Genomic DNA, 27,661 nt, shown 5'->3' with positions numbered 1-27,661 from the left:
GGGAATGTGCGTGCAAAATTTCACGGAAGTTCATGATTTGAGGCATTTTGTTCAAAACCAATCCTGCAAACTTTGGAAGCCAATCAGGAAGGAATAATGAAGAATTGAACGGATCCGTCTTGATCACATGACCAACATTTCACGGCAATTGCACACTGTGTTCATGATTTGAGGCATTTTGTTCAAAACTGACCACTCCTGCAAAATTTGGAAGCCAATCTTAGCCAATCAGGATGGAATATGAAAAATCCGAAAGACCCGTTTGATTTAATGACTATAGAGATACTGTGCATTGATTTGTGTGATGTTTGGACAAAATCTGTATGAATAATAAAAAATAAAAAAAAGGTTTTGCAGAGATCGGCCTCCTGGTGGCGCTATAACAGGCCGATCTGAAAAATTCGGGGGCAGAGATTCTCTTCTGACATCCAGGGAGTGTGCGTGCACAGTTTCGCTGCAATCAGACCAACGGTGTCGGAAATTAGCTGTTCAAAAAGAGCTAACGGACAGACACACGGACAGGGTGCAAAACATTAGCCTCGAGTGGCCAGACAATATCACTGGCGAGGGCTTTTCTTTTTTTCTAATGGCAGATACATCTGGAACCAAGCTGGCAAAACATAGTCTTGGCCATGCCTTCGGCCTGGCGGAAACAATAACCATTATGAAGCCTGAATAACAAACCTATTTTTTATTGGCAGATAAGCTTTTTCCAGCATCATCAGGGCCAACATGCATGCATGTGTTCAGCAGGGTACCTGTGGTCCTGCGTGGGCGTGATGTGTTACAGTAGGGACGCTCCTTGGCTTCAGAGATGAACCTCTGGCTCTGAGGCTCAACCACAGTGAGGAGGTAGGAGGGACTGACGAGAGGCAGATGGATGTGCTGTAGCACCTAAAAGAATGCATAGAACACCAAGTATTTACTAATCCAACTGGAACAACGTTATATAATAACTATGCATATTACCAGCCAGTAGCACACATACAGTAGATGCCAAATATGTATTGGAAAGTTACTCTAGAAACTAACATGCATTTAGAAGACCCCTGACACATTGGGCGCGTTCGGATATACGCACCGAGAATGTGCCCAGTTTTCTGAGTGCACTGGCGGTGACGTCATAGAGCGCACTGAGTTCTTCTGATTTACGAACGACCAGTAAGGGGCAGCGGTGCGCTTTTCAGCCTGAAGGTAAACAAAAAGTTTATCTGAAAAGCAACATGGCAGAAGCCGGCGCAAACGACATGAGCATCATTTCCCTGGTGACAAACGCAGCAGTTATCGAAAGTATAATTGACAGCGACGAGGATGACAGTGAAGTTGAGAATGTAAGTAACACTTTACATTTAACACGGCCATGAAAATCAACTGTTTATACGGGGAGATAGTTAGCCTTAGCCCGGGGCTAATCTCAGCGTTCCCACAGATGTTGTTGGCACAGTCTGCCAGTGGTGGAGAAAGTACTCCATTTGTTTTACTCTATACTGCAATTACTCTGTTACAAGTAAATGTACTTGAGTAAAAGTACAAACGTATTGGTATCAAAATGTATTTAAAGTACCAAGTTTTGAACTGTATAAAATCACAAAATCTGCAAAGTAACTAGTAACTAAGTGGTCAAATAATAGTAATGGAGTAAAAGTACAATATTTGCATGAGATGGACTGTAGTAGAAGTAAAAGTATTGGACATTGGAAATACTCAAGTAAAGTACAAAAGCCTCAAAAGTTTACTTAAGTGCAGTACTTGAGTACATGTACTTAGTTACTTTCCATCACTGCAGTCTGCAGAGCATAATACACAGTTACACACACACACACACACACACACACACACACACACACACACACACACACACACACACACACACAATATTGTCACTGCATACACTTGTATGAGTGAGTGACAAATACATTGAATCTGGCTATAAGATATAAGATTATGCAATTTTCTCTGTAGGACCAGGATTTGAGGATGGACCGACATCTCCTGCAAATGATGGCAGGATTGGCAGACCCTGTACAACGCCAACTACAAGCAAGAGTAAAGATCCGTGATTATGCAGAGAAGACCGTACCGCTGTACCTGGACGACGCTTTCAGGGAGCACTTCAGGATGACACGCACAACATTCAGCATCCTAACAGGTCCTTAATATGTCATTTTATAATGTGATTTACTGTCTTAATGTTCTTAATGTTGTGTAAAGCACTGGTTCTCAAACCTTTTCATGTCAAGGACCTGCAAATAGACACATATTAGCCTGCGGACCCCCATTTGAAAAGATATGTCAGAGACCCCTGTAACCCAGGTTTAAAATGCTGTGTGTGTGTGTGTGTGTGTGTGTGTGTGTGTGTGTGTGTGTGTGTGTGTGTGTCACTGCTGACACGCACGCGCACACGCACACACACACACACACACACACACACACACACACACACACACACACACACACACACACACACAGTCTCAGCAATCAATGAAGTCACCGATCAGCCACCCCAGTGATTGCAATTGGCAATCACTGACTACCAGCCAGCCACACCCTAGTACAAAATGGTGTCAGTCTGCAGTAGTGAGTGAGGTGCACATCACTCTGGAGCTGTTGCAGGTCTGTACCATATTCTAAAATCCCAGCAACATTTATCATTGACCAAATGACTAAACCCAATTATAATATGGCTTTTAGATTTCTACTACCCACACCTGATTGAACTGGCTGGCTGTGTGAAACTGACTGAGATTGAATTGTTGAGTGACAGTGTTCCAAATGTTTGTTGTTTGAAATGTTTGTTCCGATTTGATTGTTGTTTTGGTTTCTCATGTCATAAGAGAAGATATTTTTTATGGTTATAGCAGTGAATCTCAACCATTTTAATTTCAAGGACCCCAGTTTGATATGATATGCATCAGGCTATGGACCCCATTTGATACCATTTTGTTCTCTGGAACCCCCAATCTACACCGTAGTATCATTAGTGTTAATATAACTCTGAGAGTGTCGGTCCATTTGGTTCCATCTGTACACTCTCAGAGTTACAGACCCATAAATGGTCCAATTGGTTCCTACTTCTAAACTATTAACCTTTTGGCTGGGGATCCCCTGGAAGCCCCTCAAGGACCCCTGGGGGTCCACGGACCCTACTTTGAGAGCCACTGATGTAAAGCACTTTGACTTGCCTTGTTGAAATGTGCTCTAAAACTAAATTTGCCTTGCTTTGCTTAACAGAGGAAATTGCAGAGGACCTCACCAACCAACATGGAGCTGGGCGAGCATCCATTCCAGCTTCCAAGCAGATACTGATTGTTTTGTGGCTATTGGGTAACCAGTGCTCATTCAGGTAACTTAGCCTAGTGACATTATTATACCTTCATTAGCTACATTAATGAGTCAATTCAGGCCATTAACTACACACAAAGTAGTGCATTTTGTATTAGAGATACATATTTACAATATACATATATACAATACAGATTAACACATACAAATATTAATTTCTTCTCGGCAGGGACATCAGTGACCGATTCGGCGTCACAAAATCAACAGTAGAAACCTGCTTCCAGAGAGTCATGAAAGCACTATCTCGTCTCTCAAAGACTGTCATATTATGGCCTACTGGGGCAAGGATAGCAGAGGTCACAAAGGGATTCAGTAAGCTGTATAACTTTCCCAGAGTAATTGGCGCCATTGATGGGACCCATATCCCAATCAAGGCTCCCCTTGAGTACCCAGAGACATACGTAAATAGGAAGGGTTTCCACGGCATCCACCTGCAAGCAGTCTGTGACCACAGCCTGTTCTTCACAGACTGCTTCAGTGGATATCCTGCTTCCGTCCATGATGCCAGGGTTTATAGGGAATCAGATTTATATGCCAGCATTGAAGCCAGCCCTCACCAGATGATGCCCGATGACACACACATCATTGGAGACCGTGCATACCCCCTACAGCCGTGGTTGTTGGTCCCATTCAAAGACAATGGCCACCTGTCCCAAGTTCAGCGACGCTACAATTTGGCTTTGTCAGGCACCAGGACAGCCATTGAAAGGTTTGTAATAGTTATATAGGTTTGTTATATATATATATATATATATATATATATATATATATATATATATATATATATATATATATATATATATATAAAGGATGGTGTTTGTGGTACACATTAACATGCTAAAAGCTGAATGGCTATCACTACAATCCTGCAGGCCTCATACCTTGGACACAGTACACTTCTAACATGACTACCACTGTGTTGTTAGTTTCTGCATACACAGCAACTTATGGTTGTCCTTCATTGTGCCATACAGAGCTTTTGCACTCCTAAAAGGACGCTTTCGCCGCCTGAAGTACCTTGATATGAACAGGATTGATCTGATCCCGTTGTGTATCATGGCCTGCTGCGTGCTCCACAACCTGTGTCTAGCCTATGAGGAGGACGTGGAGGACATGATCCAGGTATGCCATAACTACTGACTCTGTTGATAATTTACATGACAGGAGTCACAAATAGGGGAGATTAGGTTAACAGGATGGGTTAACCATGTCATTTGGCAGCAGTTTTATGGAAAACAGGACAGTGTCCTTTAAAAGTAAACATCCCTTTTACAAATGCAATCCTAACAAAAATAAACTTCACAGGCTGGGCAGGACGACCTACAGGAGGACCCATTACAGGAGGAAGTGCATCATGACCAGGACCGGGTGCTGTCAGTTGCAGAGCTGCATCAGGACCAGGACCGGTTGCAGACAGTTGGTGCTCAGAAGAGGAACTACATCGCCTCCATACTCACTCCAGAGTTATAATTTAACTACAGTGTCACACAACAGTAGCAAAAACTCAGTACTCAAATCTGTACTTCCAGGGTTGCTGGAACTAACATTTTGAGATGGGGGGAGGGTCGGCGGCCAAATACATATCATTTTGGGGGCACCACTGATATAGAAACACACGTTTTTCTGAATAGTGTTTTTAGAAGTCTTGATTCAGGTATTGATGGGTTAAAGGTAGGGTACGTGATTTTCTTTGGCTAAAATAAGTGTTAAATAGCTCTATTCTGATATAGAGCAGCAGTCACCTGAGGATGACAGGATTTGTCTGGGGGCATGCTGCTCCTGCTCATTGCTCTCTTTGAAGAGCACAGTGAACTTCTCTTCATCCAGAATGACCAAAAAGTCTTTTGGGAGCTGTTAGCTAGAGAAATGGCTAGCAAAGGCTAGAGCTTACGGGCACACAATGCAGCAACAAATGGAAAGGGATGCTGAAGGTGTATAAGGAGTGCTTATTGAGCAGAGCTACATGCCCATATTATGCTACGCTCGATGCTCTGCTGCACAAATTCCCCAACATCAATCTCCTGTCAACAGCCAGTAGCACAAGTAAAACAAGACGCTGGCTCTATATCAGAATATAGAGCTATTAAACACGTATTTTAACCAAAGACAATCACGTACCCTATTCTATAGTGCTATTCTGATTGTACTCATTTCTAGTGTTTGTTCAGGGGTCTACAACTCTTATTAAACAGAAAATGCATTTAAGCCGATTTTATGCAATCGGAATAGAGATCTCTTTCAGGATACAGATTAAAAAGTGAAATTGGAAGTTATGACAAAGACATCAGCAGACAAAATTGGAAGTGTGGAAAAACGTCAAGCTGATAAATAGATGCCAGAAAGTGGTAGTCTGTGTTGGTTTTCTAAATATGTAACTAATGAAAAGTATTAAGAGCATGGGACTAAATGACTGCATACAAGGTTGTCTGAGGTTTCACCCGACAGTGATGATGAATGTAAAATGTGAATAACGTGTACATTTAAAATAAACTGGTTCTGAAGTTTACATTTCTTTCAAATATTTATTTGCATTTAAGTGCCATAACACAAATAATTTAACACAAAATGTATATATTATATTTATAAAGTAAACTGTTGAAATATCTATTTGCATTTAAGTTCTTTTAACATAAATACAATAACAAATGTATGTAAAACAAAATGTATATATTAAATTCATCAACCTTCCGAACTCAAATGCATATGGTCAAACGCAATAACTCAAACTTATGTAAAACAATGTATATATTAAATTCATCAAATTCATCAATCTTCCCAACTCATGCATATGGTCACATGCAATAACACAAACCTATGTAAAACAATGTATAAATTAAATGAATCAATCTTCCCAACTCATAAATATGGTCAAATGCAATAACACAAACTTATGTAAAACAAAATGTATATATTAAATTCATCATCCCAACTGAAATGCACATGGTCAAAGCAAATCAAGGCGCAATTTATTAAAGAGTAAAGGATCCCCACCTCAGTTTACAAATGGAACCCTGAAGGTATTTATTCAATGGGAGAAACTACACTCAAAGTTACAAATGGATAAATTAAATGACCTCGGAGGAGTTAAACGATACAGATGGATGAAATTTAAAACAAAGTGGTTTGAGTGAAGAACAGAAGCTGCTGTCTGAACCCAAGAAATAAATTCAGTTAAGTTAGGAGTTAACTCCCTCTCTCTATTTTATGTGGTGCTCTCTCTCTCACATGCCGCCTCTCTCGCCCTCTTCTGTGTGGTATATGTGTCTCATTTCCTTTCTCGCCCTCTCTCTCTCCCTCACTCATTCTGACCCTCAGTGTACGCCTCTCTACACCTCTCTCTCGCTCCCCCACACTGTGTGTGTGTGTGTGTGTGTGTGTGTGTGTGTGTGTGTGTGTGTGTGTGTGCGTGCGTGCGTGCGTGCGTGTGTGTGTGTGTGTAAAGTATAAGTGCTCTATTCCTCTTCTCTCTTATGTCTCTTATGACCATTCTCACTTCTTTAGATATTCTAAAATGTGGTTCTGCTGTTGCAGTATTTGTCTCAACAAGCCCATTTTCTCTATGTGGCGCTCTGCTGCCTCTTCTGCCCTCCTCTGTGTAGCTGCCTCTCTTTCCTTTGATTCCATTCTGTACTCTTGTACCCAAGTCGGCTCCTCTATATTTTTTCTTTTACATTTTCGTTTTTTGTGTCTCTCTTGCTCATCTGGTCCTGGTGGTGGTGGGATGGTAGAGGGTGAAGGTAGGACAGTGGTGGTGGATGGTGGTAGGGTGGTGTTGGAACTGGAAGGAGAGTTGGGCAGAGGTCTAGGGATGGTGGCTGGTGGCTTAAAGCCACTTGAGCTACTGGCTGTTGACAGGGGATTGATGTTGGGGAATTTGTGCAGCAGGGCATCGAGAGGAGCATAATATGGACATGTAGCCCTGCCAGCACCAGAGCGCTTATTATGTGCCAATGTCTCCTTATACGACTTCAGCATCCCTTTCCACTTGTTACTGCATTGAGTCCCCGTCAGCTCGTAGCCTTTGCCGGCCATTTCCCTGGCTAACAACTCCCAAGCCTTTTTTTTTGTCATCCTGGATGAGCTGAAGTTCTCTCTATGCTCTTCATAGAGAGCAATGAGGAGCAGGATAGGAGCTTGCCCCCAGACAAATCCAGTCTTGTCATCCTCGACCTCAGCTGACTGCTGCTGACTGGACTGTACTGAGGGCTCAGTGCTGGACTCAGTGGACTGTGATCCTCCTGGCTCTAAATGAATGAATACAATCATAAAAATGATAATTATTAAGGGTAATTGGGGGGGGGGGGGGGGGGGGTAGAGTGCATGTTTAGAATAGAGTCAAACTGAACCAAAGTGTTCCAGCAGGACGACTAGCTGTAACGTTATTGAGTTATAAACTATTATAATAGCAGTGGTTCTCAAAGTGGGGTCCAGGGACCCCCAGAGGTCCTTGGGGGGGTTCCCAGTAAAATGAAGAACAGTTTAATTTCACCAGCTAGAAGTTAGCCCAGTGAGAATGTATAAGAATGACACATTATAGGTTTCACTCTCTCCACTGTTATGTCCCCACCTACAGTACAGTAGGCCTATAGACAACGATAATATTCTCTTATGGGGGTCCTAGCACAATATTTCAAACGGGGCCCGTGGCCTGAATAAACAATGTACAAACATGAGCCCAGGTAAATAGACACTTGTATGGTGATGTACTAAAAACTTGCCATAGCTAGCTTTCTCTTACAACAGTTCTATTGACAGTAAATACTCGTTTAACTAACGTTGCCAAAGTTTAACGGTAATTTAATTCATAACATTAGCTTGCTTACCTTCTGTTTGTTGGTGACTGTTTTGTGCGTGCTGTATAATTGTGCTCAAAGGACCATACAAGCCGCAAACAGTACATTTTGCAATGATTTCGTCCGCCATTTTTCACCGCTGGAGAGCGCTCGAGACCTACAACGCACTGGAAAAACCAGCTTGAGAGGTAGGGTCGCTCAGTGCGAGCACTCAGTGCACTAGGGCGCAGCGCACTCAATTTTCGAACGACACCGCACCAAGTGCACTCAATAAACGAACGCCCAGAGGGAAAACCAGTGCGCTCAGTGCGCTCAGTGCTGTATTTTCGAACGCGCCCATTGATAGGCAGAGACCTCTGATCGTCTGGTAAGGTGAGAATAAGAAATGACTGACCTTTTCAAAGCTCTGCATGCGGGTAGGACACTTCTCTAGCCACAGCATGGCAGCCTCAAACACCATGTCCTCCTTGGGCACATTGAGATGGTCACTGGAGAGAACCTCTGTCAGTCTTTCTACAGAGAGAGACAGGAACTCTTCCTATTGGTAGAAAACAAAATACAGTAGATTAGAGACCACTGTGACTGGCACTGTGACTGATTGAATGTTTCTACCCAGGTCTGGGTCAGTTGTGGTGGTGGTAGGTTGAGTAATAATAAAAATAAATAATAATAAAAAAAAGTTTTAGCAGATAAAAAAACCAACAACAGACAAAATCAACTCGGGAAAAGTATGATTCCTCAATCACTGACCTGCTGGTAGATGACACTGAAGTGTTCCAGTATGTAATCCATGCTGTGTTTCACCAACATTTCACAGGAGTGGTCATCAGCAGAGCAGTAAGTCTCTACACAGTTCTTTATGTCCAGGTGACACATCATGTATTTACAGCAGGCCTCGCGAACAGCAGTGACATCAAACAAGTCTGATGCTGCTAGCAGGGCCTAGAACAAATGAACACAATGTCTTTATTAAGCACTGACGTCATGTCGGACAAACATGGATGGACACAATGAATGAGGTTTATTATGATAATACATTACCTTCACATTATCAGTAGAGATGGAAACCTTAGAAGTGTAGGCATAGTTCACCAGCAAACCAATCATCTGAGGCTCCACTCCTCTGATGGTCACCCTTTCCTGTGTGGACTCCTTCATACCAGATGTAAACATGGCCTGTGCAGGTTGAAAAGCTGAATGGTTGGCTTGGGTGTGTTCATGGCTTAGGCCTTTCTTATTTACATTGTGTCAACGGTTAATTGAATTAATTGGATATAGCATGGAAATAGCATGATGATCGGTTCCCCTTAAGCAGAATTGAAATATATTTCCTTAACAGCAGGTCAATAAAAGTGTCAGTGTTTCCCCTATATGCATTTAACAGTGGCGGCACGCTATGCCTAGTTTTTGGTTGCCACAGCTTGATTTTTTAAGCGACGAGTTGTGAGCTTGTAGGTCTCCTGTGAAACGGTTCTCCCTAGGGTAACATCTTTCTATGGGTTACAAAGGTTTCAGTAACCGGGTCATTCCAGAATTGGAGGACATTTTACGTCCCACCCAAGAAATGTCAAATAATCCATTTACAAAATACTAAATAATGCATTTGTCGTGTAACTTGTACTTGCCCTTAGACCAAATCTAAATCAACTTGGAGATTTTTTTTTAAAACATATTTAAAAAAAATACCAAATAAGTCTGTAGTACCCCTAAAATGCAAGTTTTCTCTTGTCCCAACCCCTTGGTTGCCAAATTGAATCTCAGATAAAACTGTTAAAATGACATTTAAATCTACTTTCTTTTGCATTATTTTGTTCATAGATGTCTCTTATAGATGTGGAAACATATGTTTTAATTAACCTAATATTTTAAATAAGTATTATTATGCAAGGAACCTGTGTCCCACAACTTGCATGCAACCCTGTTACCTTAAACCTTTTAGCATGGTAAAAGAAGAAGAAAAGTGTGAGTCACATGACACACTAGAAGTGTCATCATCAAACACTTTCCTAACATCATAGGTAGAGCAAAGGCATCTCCTCACTTCTATTATTCATATTTTTATAACATTGTCAGCCTTACTTGAATGTCTCAACCTACCTCACGCAACCCTGTTATGCATATTTCCAGAATAAGATAAATACTTGACAAAAAAAGATTTACTTATTTATTTATGTGAGTTTGTCCTCTTGGTAAATGCTAACATCTAGCTAAACAGCTAGCTTCTATTCCTGAGAAAAAGCTAACATTAGCATAGATTTGCAATCCTGTTACTTGCAGCCCTGTTACTATTACTTGCAGCCCTGTTACTATAACACATATAAAACATGTAATAAAAAATACCTTTGATGCCTGAGCTGAGCTAATCAAGCTTTTGATAGTATATTACCTATTATTGATGAATATATAACAGAAAATGGTCAAATAGAAGGTTATTTTTTCAAAAATTCTGAAGCCCAAATGTCCTCCAATTCTGGAATGACCCAACCCACTAGGCTCCAAATAACTTTTAGGCAATAGCTTGCCTGTAGATCATCGCAGCATATCAAATCAAGTTGCAACAGATGTATTTGTTTTGTCTAGAGTCGCGCTAAGTCCATGCTTTTCCAGTTTTGGTATTTACAGTACAAAAGCCCCCTCGCCCCCCACCCTCCTCACTTCACTATTTTCAACCCAAATTCTTGAGCTAGAGAAACAGGTAACAAAATTATGCATAGACATTTGTACTTCATTTGCACTACTTTTCTATGTGGTTAAATGTGCAGGTTTCTCAGCTGTTCAATAAGCCTCATTAATTAGCCCACTTGTCCCATCGAAGCAGCAGGCCTTTTCAATTAAAATATATCCACGCTGACGCTGGTTGTAGCTGCTATGGTAGAGCTTTCCAAACGCAGAGCTATGTGCGCAGTGGATAGCTGTACTATCTCTGCCCAAATCACCTGTTACAATGAGGAGCGATGATTTGGGAGTGGAAGGTAACTAACGCTAGTTGCAGAAAGACCCCCTTCATTTGGGAGAAAAAGAAAGCGGTCGTGGTATTGCGTCACTGAAATGATGACTGATAAACAGACATAAAGGACTTGAGCTGAGCTGCTGTTTTGGTTGTCAATAGCCAGAGTGAGACTGTCAATCTTAGACACACGACTTAATGTTTTGAGGAAAATAATTATAATATTTTGAGGAAAATAATTTAAATTAAAAAAACAACGTTATCCTAGGGGAAACACTGAGTGTGTATTTACCTCAAAGTAAGGGCTGAAGGAGGCCAGTACATAACGATGGCAGGGGACCTCCTGTCCCTCACAGCACAGAACCACATCACACAAGGTTCTGTTGAGACGCAGCCTGTTGAGACCCTCTAGGACCTTGTTGGGATGGTTGGGGTCCACAAACATCTCAGCATCCAGGGAGGATAGAGGTACACTGGTGTCGTCCTCCTGAAGTGCAACGACAACAACATCCAGACAGAGGGACATTTATAAATCAGACAAATAAACTACTGTTCATCTGCGAGTAATGTTGCTGATCTAGTAATGATGCTTGAAGGCTGTCACTCACATGGTCAGTGTCCAGTCTCATCCTCTTGGCAGCCTGTGGTGATTCTCTCTGGAAGGCAGCATCCAGGATGTTGTCAGCCATGTCTAGAGGTGAGGTGAGGTGGAGTGGGTCTCGCCTGCAGAGAGAACACACAACATTACTGTTACATGTGGTTACACAGTGAAATCCTCAGTTCATTTAACTCTGAGAGGGTACAAATGGAACCTTGATGGAATGAACGTGATTCACCTGTCTCCGTATTTTAACTGCCTGTTTATCACAGTGATTTAATTCAACTCAGGCTGAGCATTAGTGAAATGAGGTTGTTATAATGTGGTAAGATGTGAACGAATGGAGTTTTGGAGTTACTCTCTCACCATGTTTAAAATGCAAAGAAACAGCCAATCTGAAAAATTCGGGGGCAGAGATTCTCTTCTGACATCCAGGGAGTGTGCGTGCACAGTTTCGCTGCAATCAGACCAACGGTGTCGGAAATTAGCTGTTCAAAAAGAGCTAACGGACAGACACACGGACAGGGTGCAAAACATTAGCCTCGAGTGGCCAGACAATATCACTGGCGAGGGCTTTTCTTTTTTTCTAATGGCAGATACATCTGGAACCAAGCTGGCAAAACATAGTCTTGGCCATGCCTTCGGCCTGGCGGAAACAAACACCATTATGAAGCCTGAATAACAAACCTATTTTTTATTGGCAGATAAGCTTTTTCCAGCATCATCAGGGCCAACATGCATGCATGTGTTCAGCAGGGTACCTGTGGTCCTGCGTGGGCGTGATGTGTTACAGTAGGGACGCTCCTTGGCTTCAGAGATGAACCTCTGGCTCTGAGGCTCAACCACAGTGAGGAGGTAGGAGGGACTGACGAGAGGCAGATGGATGTTCTGTAGCACCTAAAAGAATGCATAGAACACCAAGTATTTACTAATCCAACTGGAACAACGTTATATAATAACTATGCATATTACCAGCCAGTAGCACACATACAGTAGATGCCAAATATGTATTGGAAAGTTACTCTAGAAACTAACATGCATTTAGAAGACCCCTGACACATTGATAGGCAGAGACCTCTGATCGTCTGGTAAGGTGAGAATAAGAAATGACTGACCTTTTCAAAGCTCTGCATGCATGCACTAAGGAAGAGAGTGGGCACTAAGGAAGAGAGTGGGCCCTAAGGAAGAGAGTGGGCACTAAGGAAGAGAGTGGGCACTAAGGAAGAGAGTGGGCACTAAGGAAGAGAGTGGGCACTAAGGAAGAGAGTGGGTACTAAGGAGGAGAGTGGGCACTAAGGAGGAGAGTGGGCACTAAGGAAGAGAGTGGGCACTAAGGAAGAGAGTGGGCACTAAGGAAGACAGTGGGCACTAAGGAAGAGAGTGGGCACTAAGGAGGAGAGTGGGCACTAAGGAAGAGTGGGCACTAAGGAAGAGTGGGCACTAAGGAAGAGAGTGGGCACTAAGGAAGAGAGTGGGCACTAAGGAAGAGAGTGGGCACTAAGGAAGAGAGTGGGCACTAAGGAGGAGAGTGGGCACTAAGGAAGAGAGTGGGCACTAAGGAGGAGAGTGGGCACTAAGGAAGAGAGTGGGCCCTAAGGAAGAGAGTGGGCACTAAGGAAGAGAGTGGGCCCTAAGGAAGAGTGGGCACTAAGGAGGAGAGTGGGCACTAAGGAAGAGAGTGGGCCCTAAGGAAGAGTGGGCATCTCCATGTTTAATTGGACGAATTTGTTAAATGTTCTTAAAGTATACATGATGTGAACATGCAGGTACATCATTATAATAATAATAATAATAATAATAATAATAATAATAATAATAATGTATACATTACATCATTATCAGACCTACACTTATCATTCAACTTCTTATTTATGCCCAAAATGACTGAGTATACAGGTTTTGTAGCGATTTGTAGCCAATTATAGAAATATTGTGCCTTAATGGTCGAATGTTCCAGCATCCTCTAATCATGTTTAATTACATTACTTCCTGATTATTAACTATTTACATTTCTTTGGGGGTAAATGAACCAGTTTAACATGTTGGTGCCCAGTCTCTCTAGTGCCCAGTCCCCTTAGTGCCCAGTCTTCCTGGTAGCACAGCTAGCATTAGCTGAGTAATGCTATCTTTAGCTGTATGTATGTATGTTATTGTTAATACATAAACTCACCCCCTCCATCACACTGCCGTCCACCTCCATTATTCCGTCCATTTAGAGTTAATATTAACTGTTATAAATGTTCTTTAATCTGATCATTAAAGTGATTTCAATGCTTTCTGCTCTCTCTGCTGCTCCTTCACTTGCAGTTGTCGCTTTAGATGACGTCATCAAACGGCGTGCGTGTACTTTTATAGCAGAGAGCTCTACGCGTCAAGAGGTAACGGTTTAATATACGGAGTAGCACTGCCCTCCTCGGGCCACATGTGTGTACTGCAGCTGCTGTTGTGTACATAGAGCTAGAACTAATGTACTGACAGTAACTAAAGTAATAAAGTACATGTACTCAAGTACATGTACTCCCCACTTTATGGACAATATTATTATTATTGTTGTCATCATTATTATTATTATTATTTGCAAGCACATGACTTTGACTACATTTGTAGGAAGGGAAAACATATTATATTTGACCACTTAAGCCCCTATTTAAATATAGTGAAAGTAGCCGATCTACAAGCTCACAACACGTCGCAGTGTGACGTGTTGTGAGCTTGTAGATCGGCTACTTTCAATATATGTTTAATAATAATAATAGGTGTGTTGTGGTTCAGTTCTATAAAGAAACAGACAAAGTCAGACTTTATTTTATTACATATTCATTCATCTCAACTCATTGTTTTACTGTGTGAGACAAAACAAATATATTACAAAGAAAAAACATTCAGAACAATAAATACATCATGTGACGTGTGTGTGTGTGTGTGTGTGTGTGTGTGTGTGTGCGTGTGCGTGTGCGTGTGCGTGTGCGTGTGCGTGCGTGCGTGCGTGCGTGCGTGCGTGTCATTCTGTCTGTCTGTCTGTCTGTCTGTCTGTCTGTCTGTCAGACAGACAGACAGACAGAGGTCTGTCAGATTGGGTTGTTTATTGGGTTTGGGTTGTTTATATAACCCAATTAAAGGTTCTTTAAACCCAACAAGTTGGGTTGTTGGGTTGGTTCACTTACCCAACAATAGGTTGTTTATATAACCCAATTAAATGTTATTTATACCCAACAATAGGTTGTTCATATAACCCAATTAAGACTTCTTTAAACCCAGCAAGTCAGGTTGTTAATGCATTATTATTTTTTATTACTAATTATAATGGGTTGTTCCCTTTTATAATCGACATTTCATTGGCACAACTGATGGTCATTAATTTAACAAAAGTATCACATTATCACAATTTGTTGGCATTTACTCACCTCTGATCCTTTGTTTGTTTTCTTGATCAAATATATTCTCACACCAATGTAACAATAATGATTTATTAAAATTCTAGTCACAGAATTTAACACATCAAAATATAAAATTCCCATAAAATTTCACAACATTTCTCCCCTTTTAAACAGCATCAAAACATTAGCTTTCCATTTCACTGACATAAAATGTAAAATGTAATGACACTAAACGGTCACATAAAATTCCACAACATTTCTCCTCTTTGTAACAGCTCCAAAACATCAGCTTTCACTGACAAAATGTATTAGAGATTAGAGAATGACCATAGGAGTTTGTAAACACTTATGAACAACAACCGTTATGTATGAACAAATGAAAAACGTCTCATCTCTGAAAGGAGAAGACAGAGTGCACAGTGCTCTAAGTGAACGGAGCCTGCCATTCTTCACAATATGTAACTGGAATCATTACAACCCTAGAAATAATATGGCAACAAGCAATGTATCAACCCTCGAATCATTAAAGTCCTCGAACAAGGACTTGAATGAGGACTGCGCCAGACAGATTTCTAATCTTTCTGCCACCAAATCACCACAGGAATTCAGTGGCACTGGACAACATCTGGCTGATAAGTTAACAATTAAAGTGGACCCTTTCTAAAGTTACCAAGGATGTGATCAGAGCAGGGGAGAGGGGAGAGAAAGGCAGAGATGGTGGGGGGGATCCAGGTCAGTCTACTTGCAAGCAAGTATTTGCGCCTTCAGGAACTTCACCGCTGGGGAAACAGTTCCCTCGAGTCCATAGACGACATCCTGGAAGAATTGCCAAGTAGGCAAACACTGACATGTATATTGAATGTCAAAGACATAAAAGGTTTTGAAACATGTGTCCACAGCTGCAAGAGCCGTCTCCGTCTCAATAGCCTTCCCTGAGATGATCACAAAGGCTTGAGAGCTTGCATCCCATCCGATAGCAGCAGCACGAACGGGCACGACCTGGACGCTCTGGCCTGCTCCAAATACTCCACCACCATGTTAGTTCCGACCTATGATGAGAAAGAAAAGAAAAAAGATAATTATTTCTACCGGTGCAGAGCAATTGTCATCAGCTCTCTACTGAAGCTCTTTCAACCCCCTCCCACCCCCATCATCTGATTTAATAGAGCTCTATGAGAAAGAAGCGTGACGGCCCTAAATTCAATGGCGTAGTCTTAAACAATTTATTCTGGGTGTGTGGCCAGTCTACTTATGTGTGGTCTGTGGTTTATACATCCCACGTCACTATGGAGTGATAACTTACACCGAGTTACAACTTGTAAGAATAGTGCTTCATGAAATGAGTATCCTGACAAACGTTAAGCTGTGTCACTCATTCCACGAATAGTTGCACCTCATTGTAAAGAGGAATCAGGCTTTCCAACAGTGTAAAAGAACAATTGCAGTCATTTAGCTATGAATTTATATTTTAATTTCTGTTCAAAGGTAAATTACTTACAGGCTTAACATCAATGAAGAATCTTTTCGATTCTTCCACACTGGCGCGGACCACTTTTCTGCCATGTCTATAAACAGGCGGAGGGAGCATGACAGGCAGCAGCATCAGGGCTACTTCTCCCCTGGCATCTGTAGGAGGACAAAAAAAAAAGACAGCAACGCATCAACATCAAAATCACCCTCATCACCTACAAAGCCCTGAACAACCTTGCCCCCTTATACCTGACTGATCTCCACCGCCACTCCCTCATTCGCCGCCTCTGCAGACACCAACCCACTCACCCCTATCACCAAGCAAGTACCACACCCTGGGGCACAAAGCCTTCACCATCGCCAGCCATTGCCGTCCAGAACTCTTGACTTCCCTCATGCAAATGTCAACTCAAATCCCATCAAGATAACCTACATCTGACAATCCTCCTCTGCCATCACCCTCTCTCTTCTTCCAATGCGTTTTCCTTTTGCAGTTTGCTTACTTGACTTTCTTGTTTGATTGTTTGTTTTGTTAGTTAAGTTCTTATGTAAAGTGCATTTGAGTACCCAGAAAAGCATGATATAAAACCGAACTCATTATTATTAGTGAGGTATTCTTTACATTTGCTAAGTTTGTTATAAAATAACTATTTTACCCAAATTGATCTGCTCCTCTGGCACTGAGAGTTTCCCTTCGCGTTTCGCCAGACGAATGATCTTGTCCGCGTAAAGAGGAACCCACGTTTCGAAAAGTTTAGTTGCAGCCTCTGCAAAGAGGATCGAAAAATCTTGTGCAATCTAAAAGATGGAGACAAATTGAGAAACAAGGTCATTTAGGCAATATGACAATACACTCACATATTCCTAGTGCATAATAAAAATATTCCTAGTGGATAATTAAAAAGTACATTTTCCTGACCATAAAGTGATGAAGTTTTAAATACAGGACAAATAAAGATATCCTACTATAAAATTCTAGTAACCTCTGTCTGTCTGTCTGTAGTGGTGTCACTACCCGGTTCTCCTCAGTGGCTGGAGCAATTGCTCTGATTTTGCACACAGCCATTGACCATTACCATCTGAACTTAACTGTGAAGCCTGTTTTTCAATTTCATCAAATCTCAGCTTCTTATTAGCGTTTATGTGTCAAACAATGTCGCCTCCCGGGTTGCCAGATCATGTGCGCATATCCCCCCACGGATGCGTCGACCGGGTATGGTCTAGTTGACATAATTTGGGCAAGTTGACAAGACCTATGATGGCTGAGCTCCAATACTTAAAGAAGCAAGGTTAATAAAAGGAAGGCTAGGATGCATGACCAAGATTTAGCCTGTAGGAATCCAAACTCACGAGTAGTGACAATGCATTATGCATAAGATACAGTGCACAAGCTACTGTATGTGCACAAGAATTATATGCACCAACTCTACTACTTCTGAAAAGAGGTGGGCTTTATACAGCATGTCCTGTGTATACTATTGGATTAAAGGAGAATTTCTGACCAAAACAACTTTCCTACCTTTAAAAGTATTCCTCAGGTCCCCAAAAACATGGTCCAGGTTATTTTTTATTAAAAGAAGAAATATATTTCCATTTTGTGTTGTTCTGTCCTAATTCTCCTTTAAGCAATAAGTGGCAGTTTCCATTCTCCCAAAATGGCTAAACTCTCCTCCTCCTGGAGGAGAGCCTGGCTTCTATTTACTAAACTGCTCTAGCAAACAGGCGCCAGGATACTATACATATATTTGAGTTTTGACATACCATGCCTGGAGTAGTAAGACGAGGGAACATGGCCAGGACTTCGGGAATGGACTTTGAGTTGTCGGCCCGTATCCATCCTGCCCTGTACTGGCAGCTGTCACGCATATATGCCTCCACCTGGGCCAGGGGCTGTGTGTTATTCTTCAGCCATTCTGCAAACTGCACAGCTCGCTCTTCGGATACGGTGGCTGCTGTAAAATACAAAAGATCACACTGTTGTCAAATATAAATATTACATCAGGCCATGCGACCCCGGTGATCTCTCAATGTGCTATATACTGTTTTCTTATGTCACTGATATGACAGGGTTCCACAGATTTGAAGTGATGCATACGTGTGCCAACTTCCTGGTATATAAAAGTAGCGAAATCCTCTGAGACAACATTGATGCAGCAATTGAGGCAGTTTCACAGAAAAACACATTTAATGGAATAACAGCTCTAAAGCCAGAGCAGAATTCTGCACTGAGATTTAAGATGTAGCATTACAGGCTGCGTAACAAATGTGACGCCATAGAGAATACTTTGTTGCAGAGCTGTCTGTCAGATTACAAATACCACTCTAAACCAGAGGCAAATCTGGGACAGACATTGCATTACCTGGTATGACTATCCTGTTGCGCACAGTCTCTTGTTCCCTCTGTGGCCTGGGCCCGCGCGAGCTCCTCCTCAACTGCTTCCTGATATTACGGAGTCTTTCTTCTGGGAACCCGGTCGCTGGGTAGTGGGATCGCCCCTTGGCATACCATGAATCCTGACAAGATATAAAAATAATCCCCATATAAGCCCATGAGCCTAAAATGTCTACTTGACCCTCTGCATATACATTCAATTTTCACAAAAGATCAATCTTTTTTTAGATAGTATTTAGTTTCACAAAAAGTACTCACAAAACCACTGCCACTGTCATCGTTTAAGCAGGGGAATGCATGGATCAAAGCAGAAGCCAGAGCAATTTTCATCCCAGCAGTAGGTCTGAAAATGGCCAACACGTACAGATTATTAGACAATAAAACAGTCGTCATACTGTAAAAACACTAAATGTCAACAACACAGTATTTGAGAATATTGTGGTCTTAGGCCAGGAGCCCATCTCCTGTGTATGTTGCGTCAGACAGCTTGATGTACAAGTACAATCTTAGGACATAGGTCTAACGCTGGTATGTCACAGGCTTACCCCTAATCCTACCCTTGATACTGAAAGTCAAGCAGGGAGGCATCGGTTACCAATTTGAACAGCATTTGGTATGACTTGGTTGGGGATCGAACTCATGACCTTTCAAAGTCAGGGCGGACAGTAATCTAAAAAATAAATCCTTCTGTACATTTTTACTCACGTTTCTCCACATTTTTCAATGAGGTGAGACACCAAAATCCGCACCATGGCCTTTCTTTCCTTTCCTGTGATTAGTTGGTCTGTGTCCAGGCTCTCCACTATAGACCTGCCCTCAGGCACGGCAGAAAGAACAGCGCGGACATCCTGAAATAATACAGACAAAAAGGCAAATAAATTACATGCATTGCTGTTGTCCAGCTCCAGCACTTCTTGGAGGAAGCTCACACAAAGGTTTCCTGGCAAACACTATTGGATGATGTGATTGATAAGCTGTGCTGCAGCAAACCTGAGATTCACGCGAGAGCAAAAGGCATTTTTTAGCCAGGCAAGCCTTGCGAATCTATGGGGCATATCACAACCGTGAGATGAGGTAATAATAACATTTTTTGTAATTAGTGTTGAGGCACATCACAACCGAGAGGTGGTGCAGGGCTTAGTGGGGAAAAAATCCTATGCAAGAAACCTTTTAGAGGCTGACGGCGGTGACAGGGGGTATAGCATCATGTATCAATTAAATAATCTAGTGACCAGGGCCAGCCATAGGTCTTTGGGGTCCCTAACCTTAAAGTCTAGGCCTCTATGGGTGCCTCCGTTACTGTGCACATGATAGGAAAAGGGCCCTGAATCAACTGAATAGCTTGGCCCAGAATATTCCTGCACCGGAATTCAGAACCCTGAAAACTTTAAGCCCTGGATGTGGTGTGACTATACCCCACTAGCAAGGCGTTGGCTGGGCTCAGATCGGCTACTGTTAGCAAAAATGCTGTTTCCTCGCTGTCAAAATTGCAATTCAGGATAATATATTATCATAATTTAAAGCTACATGTGATAGGGGGTCACCTTGGTGATCCCTCTAATCAGAATGAAAACAATGTGTCTCATGCAGTGTCATGTCATAAAGATGATTTTTGGAGACTTGCTAAGACCAACCTATTCATCAATAACAAAACAAGTAGAATATTTAGCAATTTAAGAATGTTCCCACGTGTAACTTTTAAGAAATGTTGGGAGACAATGACTTACAAATACTGGAACTATCTGCAGAACAGGCATCATTGTTGCAGCAGGCATCTCTGGGTTTGGAAGTGCAGCCATCTCTGGGTTTGGGTTTGCAACTGTGGCAGCTGGCAAATCTTGTGTTGGGAGTGTGGCCGGTGGGCACACAGTGTGCCCAACCTGTGCAAGGCAATTCTTTACAGCACTCTGAAGCTTTAAACCCCACAGCTCTATTGAAGCTTGTTCAACTGTTAAACTGAGTTTAAGAGTTGAACAAGCTTCAATAGAGAGCTGTGTGAACTCTAAAGCAGCCCCCCACACCTAGTCTCCACTGAAACTCTTTACCCCCCTACCCTAGCTCTACTTAATCTTTTTCACCCTCCATCAACTCCAGCTTGTACTAATCTAAAAATCTATTGTCCCCCCCCCCACCCTGTCAGCTGATTTATTCTAAAATACTCTATAGCGAAGGGAGATGTATAAACAGTCATCATGTTCTCTGTGTGATTTCACAGCATGTAATGAATGATGATCAAGTAGTTTACTTGCATCAACAGCTGCCAAAGTCTGAGTCTGGGTCACACTATACGCATGAAAGTGCCGTTCAAAACCTTTTGTTTCCCACTTCTGTATAACAAACTTAGTTGTTGGTGTGTTTGTCATTTGACCCAGAAGTATGATGGATTTTATAAGCCCAAACTGGGGTTCACCATCTGGGTCGTAGGAGAGGAATACCGTCATGCCTGGTCTGTATTTAGTGCCCTTGAAGGTCACCCAGGCTGGCTCCAAAACCTCACTGAAAACAGGAAAATCTCTTAGATCCTTTTGGATTTCTTTAAATCCGTCTATGGAGGACAGAAAGGTGGTGGGCCCTGGGCCGACCTCCGTAGTGTGACTCAACACGGTGCCAGATAGAAAATGATAACATAGGTGCATCTGATGCCGATACGCCATTGTCTTGCAAATATTACGGACATTGCATGTTATGTGACTGACACGTTTGAAGAAGTTGTGTTTTGCTTCAAACCGCATTGCCCAAAAGTGAATCAAGGGTCCCAGTTTTCTGATTGCTCGTGGGTAGTGAACCATGAAGTGGTGCTTTGGACGCAAATGTAATTGAGGAAAAAGTTCAAGGAAGAGTGAGTGATGCTCCTCAATGATCTTTGTCAAAAACACTGTTGCAGCGATGGTAATAGAGGGAGAGAAGATGAACTCCATGCACAGTAGCAAGATTAGGAGGAGTTCCCACTCCTCGTTTCCCTCGGGGATTAGGTCACCAATCATGATGGGCAGTAGCCTAATAAGGCACCACGTTTGAGCTGCTGACTGCCGCATGGCCCCTTCCGGTCTGTTAAGATCATTTTTGTTAATCACAGAGGGCTTGTTAGCCTTGTCACAAAAGCCGTAATCGAAGCTTGTGATTCTGAAGTTGATTTGGTCAAGTGTGACAAGTTTTTGCTCAATCAGAGTATTCAAGATGAGTTTGACCTCAAGGGGCCCTACTCCTTCTAAAATGTCATGCATAATGTCCGGTGCCACATTGTCAGTTACATGATAAAAAGAGAGATTGTTGAGCTTGCTGTCTGTCTTCAACCCTGTTTCTGAAGGGCTTGCGAGTTCCAGATCTGCCTGATGGGTGTGTATATTACGCAGTTGTGCTGGATCTTCCAATGCCTGTTGCTCCGAGACACGTTTATGCACTCTGCACCACCGGCACATATGGTTAGCAGAGAAACTTTCGGTATAACCGAGGATGGCATTTAAGCCCAAGTTGTCCCCCACTACTTGGACAAGCGAGAACTTAACAACGCCTTGAAAAGTAGGGGTGTCAACGGGGATGCCTTCTTTCTCTAAAAACTGCAGCTCTGCAACAATGGGGCGCAGGACATCATCAAGATCATATGTTTTTGCATCATCTGATTTGTACACTGCACACAGGAAGTGCGACCATAAACTTGAGAGCAGATCTGGTGGCAAGCTCTTCATCAGAAAGTAAATGAAGCCTAGCTTATGTGTTCCAGTCTTTGATCCTAGAGGGTTGACTGTTTCACAGTCATCATTGTACATAATAAGTGGAATGGAAGTCTCTTTCAGGAAGAGTGGGTGTGTTTTGCAAAACTCCCCATCAAAGACATCCTGAAGGACTCCACCATCTCTTTGCTGCCAATCCAGCATTGCCTGTAAGATGCCAGGCATTTCAAGGACCTGTCCTAGAAGGTGTGTAAGTGGAACACGTTGAAACGTGTCAGGAACCGCGACTTGTTTCACAGTGCCGGTGGCAGAGTCCCTTCTCTGGACGTAGGAAAACTCGTCATGACGGAAAGTTTCCTCAACTGGTTCTATGAAGCCTCCTAATTTCACAAAATACTGCATCTGTTTGTACTCGGTGTCTAGATCTCGGAAGGGCTCAGCATAGTCTTGGAACTCCACCATTAGTTGTTCTACCTCTGGGCTTTGATTATGTCCCAAACTACTGAAAACTGCCATGGTCCTTGATTGCAGCCTACCCACAATGTCTGAGATTAAACTAGAGGTCTGCTCAACAAACAAATGAATGCCGGACAATGTTTGCGAAGGCACAGACCTCAAATGAGCTAAAAAATGAGCTACCCGATCAGTAATGCCCTCTGGCTCAATCTCATCCCACTCCTCAACCTCCTCTCCTGGCTGGCCTTCAGTATTAAGGAACTCAGGCTGGACTGGATCTTGAGCGGGTACACTAAGCACTTCCTCAACATTTTCATGCTGCTGTAAGTGTCTTCGGAAAGATCGCATGTAATTAAATGTTCTACCGCAGCCAATTTCACAACACTGGAAATAGTTTGCAGCATAATTAACATGATGTACCGCACGTAAATGTATAAAAAGACTTCTCCCATCCCCAGGAATTCGAGTTTTACATCTAAAGCAAACGTATCCCATGACTCATCTGAATTCTGAACTAAAAGGGCAAGTAGTGAAAGGTAACGTCTGTCTGTCAGTCCGTCCGTCCGTCTGAATTTTAATTTAGAACATGGTGACCGTGTATGCAACCGTATTACTTACAAATTCATTATGTTTCTTAATGAATTTTAGCCTGTCGCCTATTCTAGGGATCAAGGTGGTGATGGTTTGAAGGTCCAGGTACCCGAAACTCTCTTCATCAATAGCCTCATCTGAAAGACAGAACACAAAATATTACTACAGTGACCATCCATATAAACCACAAGCTTTATAGAGGTCTAGGACTAAAACTGCAACTCATGAATAGATATTAGGGTCTGGGTGTCATAACAATGGATAATAAATTCATCCTATAGTATTAGACAAGGAATATTCAAGCCCACATCCTTTCAGGAAGTAGTGCAAACGTTAAACGTTAAAACGTTAAAATTACCACAAACATGTTTGAGAGTGAAGTATCCCTTTAATATTTTAGCTGGGGACCCCCTGGAAGCCCCTCAAGGACCCCTGGACCCAACTTTGAGAACCACTGACTTAAATACAAATAAAAGTAGACAAAAACACAACAATACACCGCAGGAAGAGTGGGCACTAAGGAGGAGAGTGGGCACTAAGGAAGAGAGTGGGCACTAAGGAAGAGTGGGCACTAAGGAAGAGAGTGGGCACTAAGGAAGAGAGTGGGCACTAAGGAGGAGAGTGGGCACTAAGGAGGAGAGTGGGCACTAAGGAAGAGAGTGGGCACTAAGGAAGAGTGGGCACTAAGGAAGAGAGTGGGCACTAAGGAGGAGAGTGGGCACTAAGGAGGAGAGTGGGCACTAAGGAAGAGAGTGGGCACTAAGGAAGAGAGTGGGCACTAAGGAAGAGAGTGGGCACTAAGGAGGAGAGTGGGCACTAAGGAAGAGAGTGGGCACTAAGGAAGAGAGTGGGCACTAAGGAAGAGAGCGGGCCCTAAGGAAGAGAGTGGGCACTAAGGAGGAGAGTGGGCACTAAGGAAGAGAGTGGGCCCTAAGGAAGACAGTGGGCACTAAGGAAGAGAGTGGGCACTAAGGAAGAGAGTGGGCCCTAAGGAAGAGTGGGCACTAAGGAGGAGAGTGGGCACTAAGGAAGAGAGTGGGCCCTAAGGAAGAGTGGGCATCTCCATGTTTAATTGGACGAATTTGTTAAATGTTCTTAAAGTATACATGATGTGAACATGCAGGTACATCATTAAAATAATAATAATAATAATAATAATAATAATAATAATAATAATAATAATGTATACATTACATCATTATCAGACCTACACTTATCATTCAACTTCTTATTTATGCCCAAAATGACTTAATATACAGGTTTTGTAGCGATTTGTAGCCAATTATAGAAATATTGTGCCTTAATGGTCGAATGTTCCAGCATCCTCTAATCATATTTAATTACATTACTTCCTGATTATTAACTATTTACATTTCTTTGGGTAAATGAACCAGTTTAACATGTTGGTGCCCAGTCTCTCTAGTACCCAGTCCCCTTAGTGCCCAGTCTTCCTGGTAGCACAGCTAGCATTAGCTGAGTAATGCTATCTTTAGTTGTATGTATGTTATTGTTAATACATAAACTCACCCCCTCCATCACACTGCCGTCCACCTCCATTATTCCGTCCATTTAGAGTTAATATTAACTGTTATAAATGTTCTTTAATCTGATCATTAAAGTGATTTCAATGCTTTCTGCTCTCTCTGCTGCTCCTTCACTTGCAGTTGTCGCTTTAGATGACGTCATCAAACGGCGTGCGTGTAGTTTTATAGCAGAGAGCTCTACGCGTCAAGAGGTAACGGTTTAATATACGGAGTAGCACTGCCCTCCTCGGGCCACATGTGTGTACTGCAGCTGCTGTTGTGTACATAGAGCTTGAACTAATGTACTGACAGTAACTAAAGTAATAAAGTACATGTACTCAAGTACATGTACTCCCCACTTTATGGACAATATTATTATTATTGTTGTCATCATTATTATTATTATTATTTGCAAGCACATGACTTTGACTACATTTGTAGGAAGGGAAAACATATTATATTTGACCACTTAAGCCCCTATTTAAATATAGTGAAAGTAGCCGATCTACAAGCTCACAACACGTCGCAGTGTGACGTGTTGTGAGCTTGTAGATCGGCTACTTTCAATATATGTTTAATAATAATAATAGGTGTGTTGTGGTTCAGTTCTATAAAGAAACAGACAAAGTCAGACTTTATTTTATTACATTTATTCATTCATCTCAACTCATTGTTTTACTGTGTGAGACAAAACAAATATATTACAAAGACAAAACATTCAGAACAATAAATACATCATGTGACGTGTGTGTGTGTGTGTGTGTGTGTGTGTGTGTGTGTGTGTGTGTGTGTGTGTGTGTGTGTGTGTGCGTGCGTGCGTGCGTGCGTGCGTGCGTGCGTGCGTGCGTGCGTGCGTGCGTGCGTGCGTGCGTGCGTGCGTGCGTGTCATTCTGTCTGTCTGTCTGTCTGTCTGTCTGTCAGACAGACAGACAGAGGTCTGTCAGATTGGGTTGTTTATTGGGTTTGGGTTGTTTATATAACCCAATTAAAGGTTCTTTAAACCCAACAAGTTGGGTTGTTGGGTTGGTTCACTTACCCAACAATAGGTTGTTTATATAACCCAATTAAATGTTATTTATACCCAACAATAGGTTGTTCATATAACCCAATTAAGGCTTCTTTAAACCCAGCAAGTCAGGTTGTTAATGCATTATTATTTTTTATTACTAATTATAATGGGTTGTTCCCTTTTATAATCGACATTTCATTGGCACAACTGATGGTCATTAATTTAACAAAAGTATCACATTATCACAATTTGTTGGCATTTACTCACCTCTGATCCTTTGTTTGTTTTCTTGATCAAATATATTCTCACACCAATGTAACAATAATGATTTATTAAAATTCTAGTCACAGAATTTAACACATCAAAATATAAAATTCCCATAAAATTTCACAACATTTCTCCCCTTTTAAACAGCATCAAAACATTAGCTTTCCATTTCACTGACATAAAATGTAAAATGTAATGACACTAAACGGTCACATAAAATTCCACAACATTTCTCCTCTTTGTAACAGCTCCAAAACATCAGCTTTCACTGACAAAATGTATTAGAGATTAGAGAATGACCATAGGAGTTTGTAAACACTTATGAACAACAACCGTTATGTATGAACAAATGAAAAACGTCTCATCTCTGAAAGGAGAAGACAGAGTGCACAGTGCTCTAAGTGAACGGAGCCTGCCATTCTTCACAATATGTAACTGGAATCATTACAACCCTAGAAATAATATGGCAACAAGCAATGTATCAACCCTCGAATCATTAAAGTCCTCGAACAAGGACTTGAATGAGGACTGCGCCAGACAGATTTCTAATCTTTCTGCCACCAAATCACCACAGGAATTCAGTGGCACTGGACAACATCTGGCTGATAAGTTAACAATTAAAGTGGACCCTTTCTAAAGTTACCAAGGATGTGATCAGAGCAGGGGAGAGGGGAGAGAAAGGCAGAGATGGTGGGGGGGATCCAGGTCAGTCTACTTGCAAGCAAGTATTTGCGCCTTCAGGAACTTCACCGCTGGGGAAACAGTTCCCTCGAGTCCATAGACGACATCCTGGAAGAATTGCCAAGTAGGCAAACACTGACATGTATATTGAATGTCAAAGACATAAAAGGTTTTGAAACATGTGTCCACAGCTGCAAGAGCCGTCTCCGTCTCAATAGCCTTCCCTGAGATGATCACAAAGGCTTGAGAGCTTGCATCCCATCCGATAGCAGCAGCACGAACGGGCACGACCTGGACGCTCTGGCCTGCTCCAAATACTCCACCATGATAGTTCCGACCTATGATGAGAAAGAAAAGAAAAAAGATAATTATTTCTACCGGTGCAGAGCAATTGTCATCAGCTCTCTACTGAAGCTCTTTCAACCCCCTCCCACCCCCATCATCTGATTTAATAGAGCTCTATGAGAAAGAAGCGTGACGGCCCTAAATTCAATGGCGTAGTCTTAAACAATTTATTCTGGGTGTGTGGCCAGTGTACTTATGT

At 42.1% G+C, this 27,661-nt stretch overlaps 1 protein-coding gene across 1 annotated transcript; it reads left to right on the top strand.

The window, feature by feature from the left end:
* Positions 1–1,223: 1,223 nt before the first annotated feature.
* On the top strand, positions 1,224–4,812 carry LOC311054318 (putative nuclease HARBI1; the record flags this gene model as incomplete). The annotated part of the gene is made up of 6 exons (XM_084070191.1): positions 1,224–1,331; positions 1,963–2,149; positions 3,232–3,343; positions 3,512–4,051; positions 4,317–4,464; positions 4,648–4,812. 6 exons carry the CDS (start codon positions 1,224–1,226, stop codon positions 4,810–4,812), a joined length of 1,260 nt encoding a protein of 419 aa, XP_083926317.1.
* Between the last annotated feature and the right edge of the window lie 22,849 nt (positions 4,813–27,661).

The sequence above is a fragment of the Gymnoscopelus microlampas genome, assembly GCF_963454915.1.
Source record: "Gymnoscopelus microlampas genome assembly, chromosome: 10".
NCBI lineage: Eukaryota > Metazoa > Chordata > Actinopteri > Myctophiformes > Myctophidae > Gymnoscopelus > Gymnoscopelus microlampas.
The sequence above is the reverse complement of the archived record's forward strand: the minus strand, read 5'-3'. Positions and strand labels throughout refer to the sequence as shown.